At 31.7% G+C, this 17,031-nt stretch overlaps 2 protein-coding genes across 3 annotated transcripts; both read left to right on the top strand.

The window, feature by feature from the left end:
• The first annotated feature begins 11,896 nt into the window (after nt 1-11,896).
• Nucleotides 11,897-12,313, top strand: LOC123206486 (secreted RxLR effector protein 161-like). The gene has a single exon (XM_044623712.1). It carries the CDS (start codon nt 11,897-11,899, stop codon nt 12,311-12,313), a length of 417 nt encoding a protein of 138 aa, XP_044479647.1.
• Nucleotides 12,314-13,161: 848 nt separating this feature from the next.
• LOC123206498 (mavicyanin-like) lies at nt 13,162-15,596 on the top strand. 2 transcript variants are annotated; one of them, XM_044623732.1, is made up of 3 exons: nt 13,162-13,247; nt 13,972-14,156; nt 15,102-15,596. In XM_044623732.1, the coding sequence occupies exons 2-3, from the start codon at nt 13,988-13,990 to the stop codon at nt 15,497-15,499; spliced, it is 567 nt and encodes a 188-aa protein (XP_044479667.1). In that variant the 5' UTR covers nt 13,162-13,247; nt 13,972-13,987; the 3' UTR covers nt 15,500-15,596. The 2 variants fall into 2 exon arrangements, with proteins under 2 accessions (XP_044479667.1, XP_044479666.1); XM_044623731.1 differs by having other exon boundaries at nt 13,196-14,156.
• The last annotated feature ends 1,435 nt before the right edge of the window (nt 15,597-17,031 follow it).

Raw genomic sequence — 17,031 nt, 5'->3', positions numbered from 1 at the left:
TTGCCAATTAACTGTCTTTTCTGACATCTTCAGGTGCACCTATCAAGCTATTTATACAACGTGGTGGTCAACTTGTTGAGTAATGTACGCAACCAGAAACATAATTCTCAACTAACGAAAGTGTTGTCAAATGATTGTATGCAATTTTATAATGCATATTTCTATAGATGATGTCGACAAATATATCAATATATTAATGCCTCTTGTGCAAGTTTGTAATTTTTTTTTTTAATGAGAACTTTAATAGATGATGTTGGAATTTTATTGATTGTCATCCATAAACAGTAAAAACAATTAAAAGATCAAATTTTGTCAGGTTATAAATTATAAAGATTTGTTATATAAGGAGGTCAGGCTTGCCTCACTCAACCTATATTTGGGTTCAGGCTTGGACTTGTGATTATTTTTTGTTTAAAACCTAAGCTCTTGTTTATTTAAGATAGGCTCAGTCGGGTTCGTTCAAACAAAACTTATTTCAAGTTCGAATAAGCTTGTTTCAAATCTAACCAAAACTGATAGAATTTTCTTAGAAACATATATATTAAATATAAAATTATATTAAATACAAAATATATAAAGGTTTTGGTGTATAGATGTTACATCTACTGAAATGTTCAAATATATAATTATTTTTAAGCGACAAATGAAAATTATAATAAAGAGAACAACTGTATTCGACAATTGACTCCCGGCTGTCAGCTTATACTGCCTGTGTCTGTCTGCACATAATTCATTTGTTTATTGCACCTTCTTCCCACTTTATGATATTTTCTGGTAATAAGTTCCTTAAATCACAATGGGTAGGTCATGATCTGATGGCTACCAACTTTCTATAATCATTTTAACAATAATTCTGCTTGAATTATACAATTCTTATTCTATGGATGAGATTAGTCCAAGTAATTTTTTATTCTTTTCGACGTGCAGGCTTACGCGGAACGAGACATTCTTTCCCCCGTTTCCTTTTTTTTTTTTTTTCTCTCCTGTGAATAAAATGTTAGGTTCAATGGGCACGTTTACGAGCAAAGAGTGGTTCCATGAAATAGAACAGCTTTTAAAAAGGGACTATTTTCCACCCAAGGTTTGGTGAAAACTCCAATTATTATTCACTAATTATTGAAAATTTAAATGTTCATTAATTTATTAAATTTCATTATTATTATCAGAGATAAAATTGTTATTTAGATATTTTATTTAAAAAAAATCATTTTCTTATCTTAGTTTTAAAAATTAATAATTTTTCTTCTAGTATCAAAATTCCTAAGTTTAAAAACTGACCTCCCCCCCCCAAGTTTAGGGTTTGACAACCTCCATATTTTTTTATGCAAAAAAGTAGATTGAAATTGAATGAGATCTCTCGCTCGATTGGCCAGTTTTTGTGTCGGATGACAATGGTATGACATGGAGATAGACGTTAGTGGCTTGTTCTCGACGGTGCAGATGTCAGTTTTTAAACCTTGAAAATTTGAGCTAGAGATGAAATTATTAGTTTTTAAGATTAATATGAGAATAAGATTTTTTTTTAATATAAAATTTCAAAATGATAATTTTATCCCTTACAATAGTTGTCAAAATTTCAAATAGATGAATATTTAGATTATCAAAAGTTAATGAGTGGGAGGTGGGTTTGCATCAAACATTGGGTGGGAAATAGTCATTTGGCCCTCAAAAAAATTAAAAAGGAATCAAAACATTGCTTAATCATGATAATGGTGTAAAGTCAGAGAGATTATATATAATTTTAAGCTTAATTTGTCAACGACTAAATAATATATCCTTTGTAACGTGCACGTTAGACGCTGTTTTTCAGAAACGTTCTCAGGTCAATCTGTTCGTACATACGTTGGATAACAATATATATATTGAGGTGGCTTTTATTATGTTCATTCATCTTAATTGGATGATAGATCTAGGAGACTTACATGGGATGATATTCCCGAATTCCCAATGAGGGTTTTAGCTTTATAAAAAGAATATATAGCTATTTAATTGCTCCAACTTGTTTACCACAAATAATTCAATATAATATTCTATTAGCTAGTCATTAATTTGGGCTAAATGTGCGAAACTTTCTATCAAATCCGTGTCAAATCAAACATAGCACCTTCATTATTCCAATTTGCTTATCACAAAGATTTCTATTGTTTACTTTAGTTTCTCACAATTCGTTGCGTTGCGAGGGTAAATTTTGTCTAACACATGATCAAAACAGAAACATGGAGGTTGAAAAGATATTTGGTGCAAACATTGCAATGAATTTGGATATGTGCAGCCTCATTGTTGGGAGCGTAATTATGTAACTATTGCAAGAAATCGGGACACATTATTTTGGATTACAAAATTATGAAAAACAAATCCATGGGCTATGATCAAGGTAAAAAACAAGTGCCAAAGAGACTCCACTCACACCATAAGGTTTTTTTCCTTATGGTGATTCAAGAACCAATGCAATCAATTCTTCTAAGTGCTATTTCCTCTCCTTTTTCTGTTGTCGGGTTATCAAATAAAGGAATTAAATCTACCCTTTGGTACCTTGATTCTTCCGCTTTTAATCACATGTCTAAACAAAACATGTTTTTTCTGAACTCAAATGTTGCCCTTTGAATCAATCAGTTATTACTGCCAATGGAAGAAAATTACCAATTAAGGGAGTTGGTATTGTGTGCTCAACTGATAAGTTTGATACGTCCTTTTGTCTACCAAATACTTTTTATGTTCCTTAACTAATCGCCAACTTGATCTCTATTGGACAATTGACTGATCAAAATTATTTGATTAAATTTTCTTCTCTTGGTTGTTATGTGCAAGACCTTCAAACGGGGCAAGTGATCATGAAGGGGCATAAACACGGGCTTTTGTTTCATCTTGATTTGGATCATGAAAAGAAAGCTCCATTGTGTCTTATTGTCTCTCCATATGATCTTCTTACCAATAATACCTAGGATCTATGGCATCATCCACATGCTAATAGATTAGAGTATATGTTCAAGTCCAATTTTTTGCCATAAAAATTGAATGTTAAGTTTGTTCATTTTAAAGATTGTCAAAGTTGTGCTCTGGGGCAATTTGTTATCTTTCACTTCCACTAATATAATGTACCTAATACATTGTGATTTGTGGGTCCCTCACCTATTTTGTCTAGACTTGGTTATAAATATTTTGTCTTGTTTATTGATCAATTTACATGTTTTACGCATATACATTTCTTTTGGGTTAAGTCTGAACTAGCAAACATAGCAAAAATGTTCATTACTATGACTGAGACATAGTTTGGAAAAACAATCAAAATTTTTTGTTCAGATTTTGGAGGAGAATTTTATGCTTCAAATCTCATGCAATTCTTTCATGAAAAAGGAATTTTAACTCAACAATCATGTCCCGATACACTAAAACAGAACTGGGTAATAGAACAAAAAAATCGTCATGTTTTGGAGATTGTTTAAACTCTTCTACTAGAATCTCGTATTCCCCACAATTTTGGATACAAGCAGTTCATACAGTTGTCTATCTAATTAATTGACAAACTACTCCTATACTTGGTAATCAATCTCCATATTTTTCTCTTTATAATAAGTCGCCAAATTATTTGCAGCTTTGTGTTTTTGGTTGTGTTTGTTTTGTCATGCTTCCTTCATATGAACGAAATAAATTAACTACAAAGGCTGCCAAATGTCTTTTAGTTGGTTATAGTGATAAACAAAAAGGCTTTGTTTACTATGATCCCCAACATAAACGAATATGTGTATCTCGTCATGTCACTTTCTTTTTAGAATGTATATTTTTATGTTTCATCCCTGAAATCAACAAATTCTAGTTCATTTCTTTTTTGCATGATTTTTCTTATTCTCAAATCAAATATGATGTAGTGACATCTATCATAACCCTCCCTAATTATTGTTTTGAAGGTCACGTCTCCACTTCGTTGATTGATGAGTTGACGCCAAATTAGTCACCTTTAAGAAGATCCATCTATGTCAACTTTGAAAAACCACCTGAAAAGTACTCCCTCTTTACTAATAAGAATTATGTCTAGATTCCTTTTGCCTATAAGTAGGCAATGAAGCATTCATGTTGGCAAAAAGCCATGGAAGAAGAACTTAAGGCATTAAAAGAGAATCAAACTTGGGATTTAGTGCCCCGACCATGTGACATTATTGTGACAGGGAGTAAATGGGTCTACATTATTGAGGATAAACCTGATGGCACTTTAGATTGATATAAAACTCATTTGGTAACACAATAATATAAGTAAGAGTATGTGATTGACTACAATGAAACATTTGCTCTAATTGCCAAAATGACCACTATTCATACTCTTATTGTTGTAGCATCCTACAGGCAATGGCCCTTATACCAATTAGATGTGAAAAATGCTTTCTTGTATGGAAACTTAAAAGAAGCAGTTTAGATGGGTGCCCTTTTGGTTATCTACTTGCTAATCCTAATATGGTCTATAAACTTTGCAAATCCTTTTATAGCGTTAAACAGTGCCTCAATCATTGTTTTAGAAGCTTCAGTCCACCATTCTTTTAGTGGGCTATCAATAGAGTTTTAATGATCACTCACTCTTCATTTGTTCTTCTCATGCTAGCAGTGTTATCTTGATTCTGTATGTTGATGATATGATCATCACAGGTAATAATCATAAAGGTATTATAGAGTTCAAGAAGTTTCTTAAAGATTCTTTTCATATGAAAGGTCTTGGCACTCTTACTTTATTGAATTAGAGGTATTCTATTCTTCTAGTGGTATACTCCTTACTCAACGCAAGTACATTAAAGACTTACTCAAACTAGCCGATCTCACTGATAATAAAATTTGTTCTACTTCATGGAACAAAATATGAAATTAAAACGAGATGATGGTGCACCTATCTCAGATCCTACTTTGTACATATGCTTTGTGCACTACAACAAGAAGGGTATTTAGTGGCTTTTTTTTTTTTGTGTTATTTGATGAAATGCTACTGAAAATCATGAGAAGTCAAAAAATTCATGACGTATTGTGATATTTTAAATAATTGATATTATAAGAATATTTAGTGGTATTTCTTTTATAGTATTTAATTAAAAGCCACTATAAGTAACATGTAGTCAAACAATTAGTAACCTATTGTGACATTTATAATAAGGCCAAAGGACTATTTTTTACTCAAGTTTTGATGTGTTTCCTAAGTCATATCTATAAGGTTTGAAAAACTCAAAGTCTCATTTATGGGCTAATTACGGTTAGAATTTTCTATTAAAGGTAGGGTAAAATCGTTATTTTATCAATAATATTAAAAAAATATAAAATTCATTATATTTTTTCCCAATGTTTTAAAAACTAACAATTTCACTCCTCCCTAAAGTTTTCTAACATTCAAAAGTAACATTTTTTTTTTTTAGGCGCTCTTTGGCCACTGATGATGACGCTTAAGCCTACCATCTTCAACCACCAAATCTTCACTTTCCGGTGTAAGAAGACCTGTCTTTGTTGATTTCATATGAATCGGCAAAGTCGACGAAGATGTGTCTTCATCGTATCTTCTGGAATTGATAGAGAGATAAGGGTGGTTGAGATTTATGAGTTGAAGTGTCATCTTCGATGGCCGGAGAGTGTCTAAAAAATAAACCCTAGGTTTTGGGGAGGGAGGGGGGGAATGTTACTTTTGAAATACTAAAAACTTTAGGCAAAAACGAAGTTGTTAGTTATTAAAACTTTGGGGGGAGGGGACATAATGAATTTTATATATTTTTAATATTTTTAATAAAATAACGATTTTATCCTTGTCTCTAACAGAAATTTTAATAGTAGTTAATCTATGGGTGGGGTTTTGGGTTTTTCAAACTCAATGGGTGCAATTAGGAAATGTATCAAAACTTTAGTGAGAAATAGTCCTTTGGCCTTATAATAATTGGCACTAAAAAAATATTTAATGGCATTGATATTAAAAGCCACTAAAAAATATGGGAAGTAAAAAAGTTTAATATATTCTATGAAATTTATTATAATTGACAATATAGCATTACTTGCCATATTTTTATTACGGCATTTATATTAAAAGCCACTAGAAGTTAAAAAAAATTAAAAATTTATAGTGGCATTTATAATAATTGACGTAATAAATATATTTAAGGGCATATTTGTTACGGTATTTATGGTGAAAGCCACTAAAAATTATGAAAAGTAAAATAAATTTAAAATATTTTGTAACATTTATAATAATTGTCACTATAAGAAATGTTATAGGTGATCATTTTCTAACTTTCATTAGACCAAATAGTTTTTGTCATTAGGTCGTGTCTGTATCATTTCAATTCAAATTTTAATTTATAAACCTTTAATCCTTACCTAATTCAAAATAGAATTATATCAAAATTTTCTAACTTTAGTCTAATATGAACTATATTTGAGTTGACTTGATACAATTTAATATGACATGAAATTTTCTAATGTTTTCACTCTTATAAGGGGCGAGTTCTTCCATTTGAAGTAAACATGAAATTGATAAAAGGGATGTAGCCATGAGATATGATATTGATATGATTGTATTAATTGATTAATTGTTTAATTCCTCTTTCGGTTTGCAAAGTGTAGTGTTTTGTTTGGTATTCATTATAGGGGTAAGCAGGTCTAGGTATCCTATGAAAATTTACGGAAATGGAATCGCTTACCTATACATCCCTTGACTTGATTTTGACGCTAATGAAAAATAGTCTGAGTTAAGTTTATTGAGCCAAAATTAAATATAGCTCTAGTTTGTGACTCGATACGTTTCATATTTAATATTCTAACTGATGGTTCGAACTCACGGTTTAAGTTTGTCCCTCATACAAAACGATATTTTTTTACTCAAATAATAGACAAAATTATTGATTTAAATTGAACCGAACCATGACTTTAAACTATGAATTTAAGCTAATTTGAAACACAAATTTAAACCAAATCAAACAATGAATTTAAATTATTTGTTTGAGCTATAAATTTGAACTGAACTAAGCCAAACATCTGTTAACTCAAATTTTGCTTGGATTAAAAAATGAGCTATATCTTTTAGCTTGAATTCAAATCAAATAAATTCGAGCCCAATTGAACCAAGTTGAGCAAGATTCTAAGATTAATGTACTTGGTTTAGATCCAACCCTATACCTAACCCAATTTTGTGTTGTATTTGGTTAGTAAATCGTATTAAAAATTATCAACTATATATTCTACCATTGAAAGACTTTTTTAAAATTTTCCTAAAAATTTTGCATATTCCTTAATTAAAATTTCCTAAAATAAATCTTATTAATTTAGTGATAAATCCAGTCTTATCTACATTACTTTTTTTCCATTTTATGCCTAATATTTCTTTTTGCGGCCTATCTTCTTTTTGCTGCCTGATCTTTCTTCTGCGCTTTTTTTTTCTTTGTCACACTCGTCTCTACTGATTGCTGTGAATTTTTCACTCTCATTGTCTTCGCAATTTTCATCTGGGGGTAAACTTGTAAGTTTTCTATATATCTTTCATTATGCAATCTAAAACTCTGCTTAAGTTTCCATCTGTTCATTTGTAGAGGTATAATTGTTTTAGGAAGTCCGGTCATTCTTTTTCACTTAGTTGGATCTTTTTGCTTTTGATATGCTCAGTAGATTTATGTCTACAACCACCTTTTATGTTTAAGTTTTTACCTCTCTGGATGTGGGAGAAGAATCTCAGTTTTCAATTATAATGAAGTGAATTACAACATGTATTGGATAGAATTTAAAGGTGTATTGGATTTGTTTAGAGATTTTTGCTGTTGAAACACAAAGCCATACGCAAATTACTACATTTTCATTTGGTTTTGCAGTTTAATTTGTCTCAGAAATTTTGGCTCAAAATTGATTGCAATTACCAGTTTTTTTTGTTTTTTTCACTTAGTGTGATCTTTGGATGTTCATAGCCGTGCTGATGTTCGTATATTAACCTATCTGGAATAAGAAGAAGAAGCTCAGTTTTAAAATACAAATACATAGATAGGTAGAATGTAAAGCCAGGTGAAACTGTAATAATGTAATTCCATCGTGAAAGGTGTAGTAGAGTTTTCTCAGATTATTGCTGTTGAAACACAATGCGTTTAGCATTTCACACAAGTAAGTTTATAGGGAAACATCATATCTTACCTAAACTATACAATGGAAGGATTCACCAATATTTTAGTCTCCTTATATAAACTTTTAAGTGATATCTGTTAATTTGTTTATAATTGATATAGTGCTTATAAGTGAACACCGTTGAATGACTAAAGATTAATCGCACAATTTATAGTCATTGAAGATATTTATTCTGATCAATTGCACAATTTGACCGTCAACCTGAGTTTTTAGAACGATGATATTTTTCCTCTCCATGATGCTAGAATATAGATTATTAGTCAAATAACAATTTGATGTTGCCGCATAGTATATTTATGGATCTACCTTTCAGTGAATGACAAGCCTGAAATTTGGTTTACGAATTCTTGTGTTTTTGACTAATCCAGTATTAAACTGCACTAAGAAAAAGTAAATAACTGCATGATTTGTCCAGGTTTAATTTTATTTGTATGTGCCTGAACTACAAAGCTGTGCAATTATAACAGTAATGTGTTATGGTTCTTTAGTTCCTGCTCCAAATGATTGTGTTTTGGATACGATTCGGTGTTCAAAACTTGCAAGTATTTATACATATTATGAGCTTCTGCTGCTTTGGATCATTTAGGCATTAATTACTCTTGTGGTGAATCCAATCTGAACTGCAGGGAGGTTGAGGGTCTTAAGAAAGCCTTTTACACGTCCTCAAGAGGTTCATGTTCAAGTCACCCACTCGATGCCTCCCCAAAAGAGTTTTGATATATAACCAAATAAATTTAAAAAATTTATAATTTTAATTAATTTTGACATATAAAATTATATAAAAATATGAATGTAAGATGAAACTATGTCTGACTGGTTACATTTATATCTGCTTTGACATATATTGTGTTGAACTTACAATCATATTGTGAATTTGGGTTTTAATTTTGATAGTTTGAGTTATGTTAAAGTTATAATTGAAATTGACTTGTTTGACCTTGCTTGCTTTGAGATTATTTTATATGTATTTTTCTTGTAGTTACTAGTTTTGCAATCAAATTTTTTATCTTTGAAAAGTGTATTATAGGTAACAATGACAAGAATAAGAGGTTTGCGCAAAATTATCGGTGGTGATCAATCACAAGAACAAATGCTATTAGTCTAACATTCTCCACTAGATCATCAAAACTTATCACAAGGTTAGGTGCTCCCTATTAAACCTAATATTGTTTATGAGAGTGGTCCTAATAGTGTGGAAGAGACTCTAAGCAACTTGCCAGGTATATTATCATGGTAGATTCACTGACATTAATTTAGTCTTATTAACTATTAATATGATCATAATTTGTGCATATTTTACTTATTTTTAAGATTCTGCTCAATTGAAAAGAATGCGAGGTCCTACTTTGCTAGCTGATATTTGGAAACTATCTGAAGGGGAAAAAATTCTTGTGCAATTTAATAATCAAGGGCAAGGAATTAAAAATCAAGCTTGTGGGCTTGCTTGCTTTTTAGGGATTGTGCAAGAAATCTTGACTTAACCCCGCTACATATTCCAGACTGGAGGAAATGGCCAACGACAGAGAAAGAAAAATTGCTTGCATTTATTAAGGTGAAATCAATCTTATTCCAAAACTTAAAGCATAACCTATTCAGTGTAGGCCAGATGATTCAATATGGCTACTCTTTCCACTTTGAAGGAAATACTTGCACCATCTATGACAAAAATAATAAAAGTCTGGTGATTGTAGTTGTAAAGATGGAACAATGAAACTTTCCAATTCAATGGAGGTATGCATGTGAAGTAGCTATGAAGGCATAACATGATGAGTCGTGGTTGTGGCATCGAAGGTATGATCATTTCCATTTCCATGGATTAGAGTTTTCCTTCAGAAAAATATGATAATGAATTTGCCTAATATTCAAGAAAAGGATGGTGTATGTGAAGGATGTTTACTTGGAAAATAATAACTTCAACTGTTTCCATCTGGAAAAGCATAGAGAGCTAACAAATCATTAGAGTTGGTACATATAGATATATGCAGTCCAATGAGGATTCCTACATATAGTGGAAATAGGTATTTCATTATGTTCATTAATGATTACTCCAAAATGACATTGGTCTATTTTATTTGTTAAAGATTACAGGTTTTTTAAGTATTTAAGAAATTCAAAGACCATGTTGAGAAATGAAGCAGTTACTACATAAAGACATTAAGGAGTGATCGTGGCAAAAAATATACATCCAAACAATTTGACAAGTTCTATGAGGATGAAGGAGTTGAACATCAATTGACTGTTGGATATGCTTCAAAACAAAATGGTGTATTTGAGAGGAAAAATAGAACAGTAATGGAATGGCTACAGTAATGTTGAAAGAGAAAGGGCTTCCTGACTCATTTTGGGCTGAAGCAGTTTACACATTAGTTTATTTGTTGAATAGATGTCTCATAAAAACTGTTCAAAACAAGACACCAATTGAAGTATGGTGTAAAGGTAAACCATTAGCAAAACATCTCAAAGTTTTTGGTTGTATATGTTATGTTCATGTATTAAAAGAAAAATAGAGTAAGCTAGACGAGAAAACATAAAAAAAAAATTTCTTGGGTTGCAACACTTAATCAAAAAGGTTTAGAGTCTACAACCTAAAACCCAAGAAGTTGATTATTAGCTAAGATGTAGAGTTTGATGAAGATGTTGCATGGAACTTGGATCAAGGAAAGGTTGAGAAAAGAAATATCACTGTCTTGACTCAACCAATGTCTTCAACTCAAGAACAAGAGCTAGATGAAGAACCAAAATCTAAACTAGAGACTTTAACCAGCGCTTTCGCAAGTCAACATGAAAAATCTTCTCCTGACACACCATCACAGAAAGTTAGATCTTTTGTTGACATATATGAGTCTTGCAACTTCACAACTATAGAATCAGAAGATTTTGAGATAGCCCCAAAGCAGAAAGTATAGGTGAAGGCCATGCAAGAAGAAGTAAAGATGATTGAGGAAAATAATACTTGAGAGTTGGTGGATCATCCTAAAAATAAGTAGATCATTGGAGTGAAGTGGGTCTACAAGACAAAGTTTAATTCTAATGGCATAATTCAGAAGCACAAAGTTAGACTAGTTGCAAAAGGCTATGCACAACAATTTAGAGCCAATTATACTAAGACGTTTGCTCTAATTGCACAATTAGACACCGTTTAGATTCTTATAGCATTTATAGATCCAAAAAATGGAAAATTTATTAGCTTGATGTGAAGTTAGCTTTTCTCAATAGATATCTTGAAGAGGAAATATATATATATATATATATATATATATATATATATATATATATATATATATATATATATATATATATATATATATATATATATATATATATATATATATATATGGAGTAACCTTTAAGGTTTGTAATTTCAGGAGGAGAAGATAAAATACTTAAATTGAAAAGGCATTGTATAATCTAAAGCAAGCTCCGAGAGCTTGGTATATCTGGATTGATGAATACTTCACCAATCAAGGATTCAAAAGGAGTAAAAGTGAACCAACTCTTTACATCAAGTTTCACAATGAAAACATTTTCATCATCTCTCTTTATATAGATGATCTTATCTATACAGACAACAATGAGAAGATGATGAAAGAGTTTAAAGAAGATATATTGCAAGCGTTCAAAATGACAGATTTGAACTTGATGTATTGTTTTCTTGGCATTGAAATCATCTAAGAAAAGTCTAGGATATTCATCTCACAGAAAAAGTATACTGAGAATCTACTTAGAAAATTCAAGATGAACAAGTGTAAGCTAGTAGCAACTCCGCTGGTTACTAATGAAAAATTCTGAGAAAGTAGATGCTTCACACTATAGAAGTCTTATTGGGTGTTTATTCTACTTGACTATCGCTCGACCAGATATCATGTATGCTACTAGTCTACTATCGAGATTCATGCAAAATCCTAGTAAAATTTACTATAGAGGTGCAAAAAGAATTTTACGATACTTGCAAGGTATAAAAGACTATGACATTTGGTTCAATCCTGTGAGTAAGTCGAAGCTAATTGGCTACACTAATAGTGATTGGGCAGGATCTACAGATGACATGAAGAGTACTTTTGGTTTTGCATTTACACTAGGCTCAGGAATATTCTCATGGGCATCTAAGAAACAAGAAACTGTAGCACAATCATCTGTAGAAGCAAAATATGCAGCCATTGCAAATTCAGCAAATCAAATGATTTGGCTTTGAAGGATATTCAAAGAGATGGTAGAAGCTCAACAACAAGCAACAGAGATTCTATGCAATAGTAAATCAACAATCATAATGGCCAAGAATCTTGTCTTTCATAATCGCACGAAACACATAGCGATTAAGTATCACTTTCTCAAGGAAGCTGAAGCTAATAAAGAAATAAAGCTTCAATACTGTAGTTCAAAAGAGCAATTGGTAGAATTTTCACCAAAGTGCTATCGTGAGAGAAATTTGAATTTTTCAAAAATTCGATTGGAGTTACTAGAATTTGCATCAAGGAGGAGTATTAAGGTATGAAGCAAATTAAGTTGGGGAAAGCAAAGACACGAAGCTGATTCAAGGTGCTTAAGCAAATGCCACTAATCTTGAATATAATCATCCATGTGTTGATTCAAGAAGCCACCAAATATTCAGCCAATGAAAATGCATCTCTAGGAAACCGACTTTGAAGAAATTAATTATCAAATTCACTTGTACCACCATTGCATTAGTATAAATACTCTTGCTCACCTTTACTTGTAAATCATCCTATCAGAAAAAAAATTTCAGATATATATTTGTGAGTACTCGAAGAATAATTAAGCTCTTGTGCTCCATTTGAGTAAGTAGAAATTTTCATTTTTGTAGACTCTCTAGTTTAAAAATTTTATTCTATTTATTTTCCTAACAATTCTTAACAAAGACAGAAGGCGAAGGACATGGATTAAGACCTGTCAAATGATCCTCCAAATCAAGTGCTCCTGCTGTGAAGAGTGCTTGTGCATGCCAGAAGCGGTAATTTTCTTCTGTCAGCCTCAGATTCACAATCTAAAGACTGGAAGTAGAGAAGTTCCCGAACTGTGGTATCGCACTCATCTGTGACATCTTGCTACTATTATATTGACTAGTGGAACCGAGACTGCAAGAATCGAGCACAAACTCAGCCATTAACGTAAGTCAAGAACTCTGATACCATGATGAATATAGCAGAGAATTAGACATGCAATCAAAGATCTGGAAAATTACTCACTCTTCTCATTAACTAAAAGAAACAACATTACAAATTATATATACAGAGCTGATAAAAAATATCTAGATAGTTGTTGACAGCTGTTACCAACGAATCTCCCCCATTGATCGGAAAACAATCTGACCATCACCTGAGTTCGGCTTCTGGATTGTCGGATTTGCGGAGAACGATCATCACTTTTCCCTCCTTGAACTAAAGAAGATGGACCATCAGCGTTTCTGCAGTAGGAAAGGCCCGACTCTCACTGTTTCTTTTGCTTTAGATTGATACGGTGCGTATCGTTTGAAAACGCACCGTATCAGTACTGTCCCCAACTTCGGTCAACAACCCAGCTTTGACTCCTTCACTTTCCATTAACGCCGTTACTCCAACTCTTGAGTTAAATTTTACTCTTCACATCCTCCCTCAAATCTCTTAAATTAATGGTTAATCCTATTTTAACAAAAAGTTAATTTTATTTTAAAGTTGGCCATTAAAACATTAAGGTATTTCTCTGAATTTTTTTAGCAAATAGTTTTTCTACACCACAAGCTATATTTAAAGAGCAATGGATGGTCAGAACTGGATCACAAACCCTATATATATTGTTTTTGTTCTCGGCAGAATATATATCGAAGTTAATTAGCTAATAATTTGTTTAATTCAGTAATAATAGAACAACAATGGCAATGGCCAAGAGTGCTGTGACTGTGCTCTCAATCATGGCTCTCTTTGGGATAGCCATGTCTGCTACTTACAAGGTTGGTGATAAAGATGGTTGGACTATCCAAGGCAACCCTGATTACGATGAGTGGGCTAAGGATAAGACCTTCAGAGTTGGCGATACTCTCGGTATGTTTATTGAGTAATATTGTATTATAAAATTATATGCACAAATAATATATACAGTTTTATACACATATAAAATCGTGTTATCATATGATTGAATATTAATTTATCTCTAATTTTAAACTATGCAATCACATAATGATATATTATTATTTGTGTATATAATACTATTCATACTATATATATAGACAAATTATATAAATTTATATATACAAATTAAGATGATAACATCTGATTAAGTAATTTTAATATGAGAAAAAAATAATTATATCATTTAATTACAAACGGCTAATTTAATTTTTATATATAAGTTAATTTTATTCAACTTTATTATTACTGCAATTTCTCATTTTCTTTTTCTTAAGCTTAAATAATAAAAGTGTATAAAATTTGGTTTAAACCGTTAAATTAGATTGAATCGTTAAAAAATTATGATTTAGTTTGGTTTATTAAATAGTTTGATTTGAGTTGATAAATTTTAAAAATTACGGTTTGGATGATTTTTAATTCGAATCAAATTGGAAATCGTTATTCATTAAAATACGTGTATATAAAATCAAATTGAATAGAATTTTTCAATAAGTAATTAAGTATACCGCTTGTTTTTTATATTTATTTTATTATTTTCTTTACGTGTTTATTGGGTATATATATTTCATATTTATTTTATATATTTTAAAAAACTATAATTCAATTATTATTTATTAAATACCTATATTTAAAAATGAATAGGTTCAAACTGTCACCGAAATCAAATCAAATCGTATTTTTCAATTTTATTTGGTTTATTTTGAAAATTTTTTAAATTTAGTTTGAAAAAGTTTTTAACTTGCACAAAACCAGACCGTGACAATAATGAATAATTGGGTGTTTTCATGGCCCCAAAATAATTTTACACGAGAGATCTGCATAAACTTATCTACCAAAATTATCATATTTTGCATGTAGTTTTCAAGTACAATTCGGCAGTGCACGATGTGAAGCAAGTGAGCAAGGAAGATTTTGAAGCATGCAATGGAAAATCCCCAATCGCAACATACACCACAGGGGAGGATTCAATCATCCTCAAGAAGCCTGGGAAAACCTACTTCCTTTGCAGTTTTACTGGACATTGTGAAATGGGACAGAAGCTTGAAATTAATGTGGAGGGAAGTGCAGCAAGCCCAGAAGGTGCCACCGCCGCCCCCGATGCTTCAAGCCCAACCTCAACCCCAACTGCTAGTGTAGAAGGAGGAGCCGCTTCAACAACAGCACCACCTTCATCTGAATCATCTTCAACCACCAAGTTGACCACTGGTTTGGTTTCAACAGCAGGGCTTTCACTTGCGGCTGCATTTGCTTTATAGATAGCTATTGCCTTTAATTATTATATAACCCTGGCTTATAGAGGTTCAATTCATGTTTGTAATCCTCGTCTAATTGTAAATTATAATAATTTTTTGATATTGATGTGTTCAAAAAATAACAACCCTATTTTTTGAAAAAAAAAATGTATTTAGAATAAAAGAATCTCACTCATATGATTCATCACCATTAACCACGCTATTTCCAAACGTGGTTTACTCTTTTCCAACCGATACATAACCTTCAGCCCACAGTGTCTATTAGAGATTTATGCCTTAAAAGATTATAGAATCAAATAAAGTACATGCAAGAAACATAAAAGAAGATACAATAGAGTATTTACTTGATTCAGATTTCATAAATGAGATCCTACATTCAAGACAGATAATAACTTTAATCTATCCTCTAATTAATAAAAGAAAATATGCAAACTTACAACATTTAGTATAAAGAAATACAACACAAATTATGTCAGAAAGTACATGAGATTTAAAACAATACTTCTCACCAAAACAATTGTAGATCAAGAGAGAACAGCGAGAGGGATAAAAGTTGTAGCCGACCGAGAGAGAGAATGAAAAAGATTATAATAAGATTGAAAAGTTCTCTTTAATTTTTATCATCGGATGAATCTAGGTTTATATACATTTTGTAAATCTTCTGTACATCAGGAGATGGTAACCACATGTTGTAAATCCAATACTTGGGCTTGGAAACCTAGGTCACCTTGCTTGTCAAGACTGCTCTCGCGCCATTGCATGATGACAATGGACAAGAGTTATTCTCTACAAATTAAGAAATGGTATTTACATATCACTTGTCGACGTGTTGGAGGAAAGCGACGGGTTCATGATGCGTGCTAGAAAGGGCTATGAATCCTATGCTTTGGGAGCACTTGTTATTGCATTCAATAGCAAAAAAGATAAGCAACCCTCTCGTAGTGGTCCATTATTAAGAGGAAGTCAGGGTCCCTGATAGTGTTGTTGGGGTAACATTGTTTCCTTGTTGGCAAAGATTGGAAGTGGCAGCATGAGGAGCTGACAACCTTGTGACAATTGATTGTTGGGTGGGGATCGAGATCTCGGATGGTTTTGTTGGGGCAACATTACCAATTCACTAGATTAAAGTGTTGATGACAATGCTTGGACTTGCAATGGCATTGTTCATTCGTACAGTCATGTCAAGTGCTACTGGTTGTGCTCCAATTGTTGAGGCAATTTGGTTTTTAGTGATAGGCTGCAATGGTTCTGCGGAAGAATGCTTTGATTGTTTTCATTAGTTTAGGCTGTTATGATCTTTGATATTTTTTCACAGGGAATCATTGCAAAAATGTTTCTTCAGAGATTAATGAAAAACAAGTGCTTTGTGGAAAATCAGGGAGAACTTTTTGAAAGGTTTCCTCTAACGCCAATTTATTAATTAGAAAAATCACACCAACAAAAATTACACCTAATTGTAATATGTATTTTAATACGACAATTAAGAATACTAAAAATTATGACGAACAAGATGTTTTTAAAGTGATTCAACTAAC

Source organism: Mangifera indica, unplaced genomic scaffold, assembly GCF_011075055.1.
Source record: "Mangifera indica cultivar Alphonso unplaced genomic scaffold, CATAS_Mindica_2.1 Un_0038, whole genome shotgun sequence".
In the NCBI taxonomy this organism is placed as follows: domain Eukaryota; kingdom Viridiplantae; phylum Streptophyta; class Magnoliopsida; order Sapindales; family Anacardiaceae; genus Mangifera; species Mangifera indica.
This window is presented reverse-complemented; position numbering and strand designations above follow the sequence as displayed.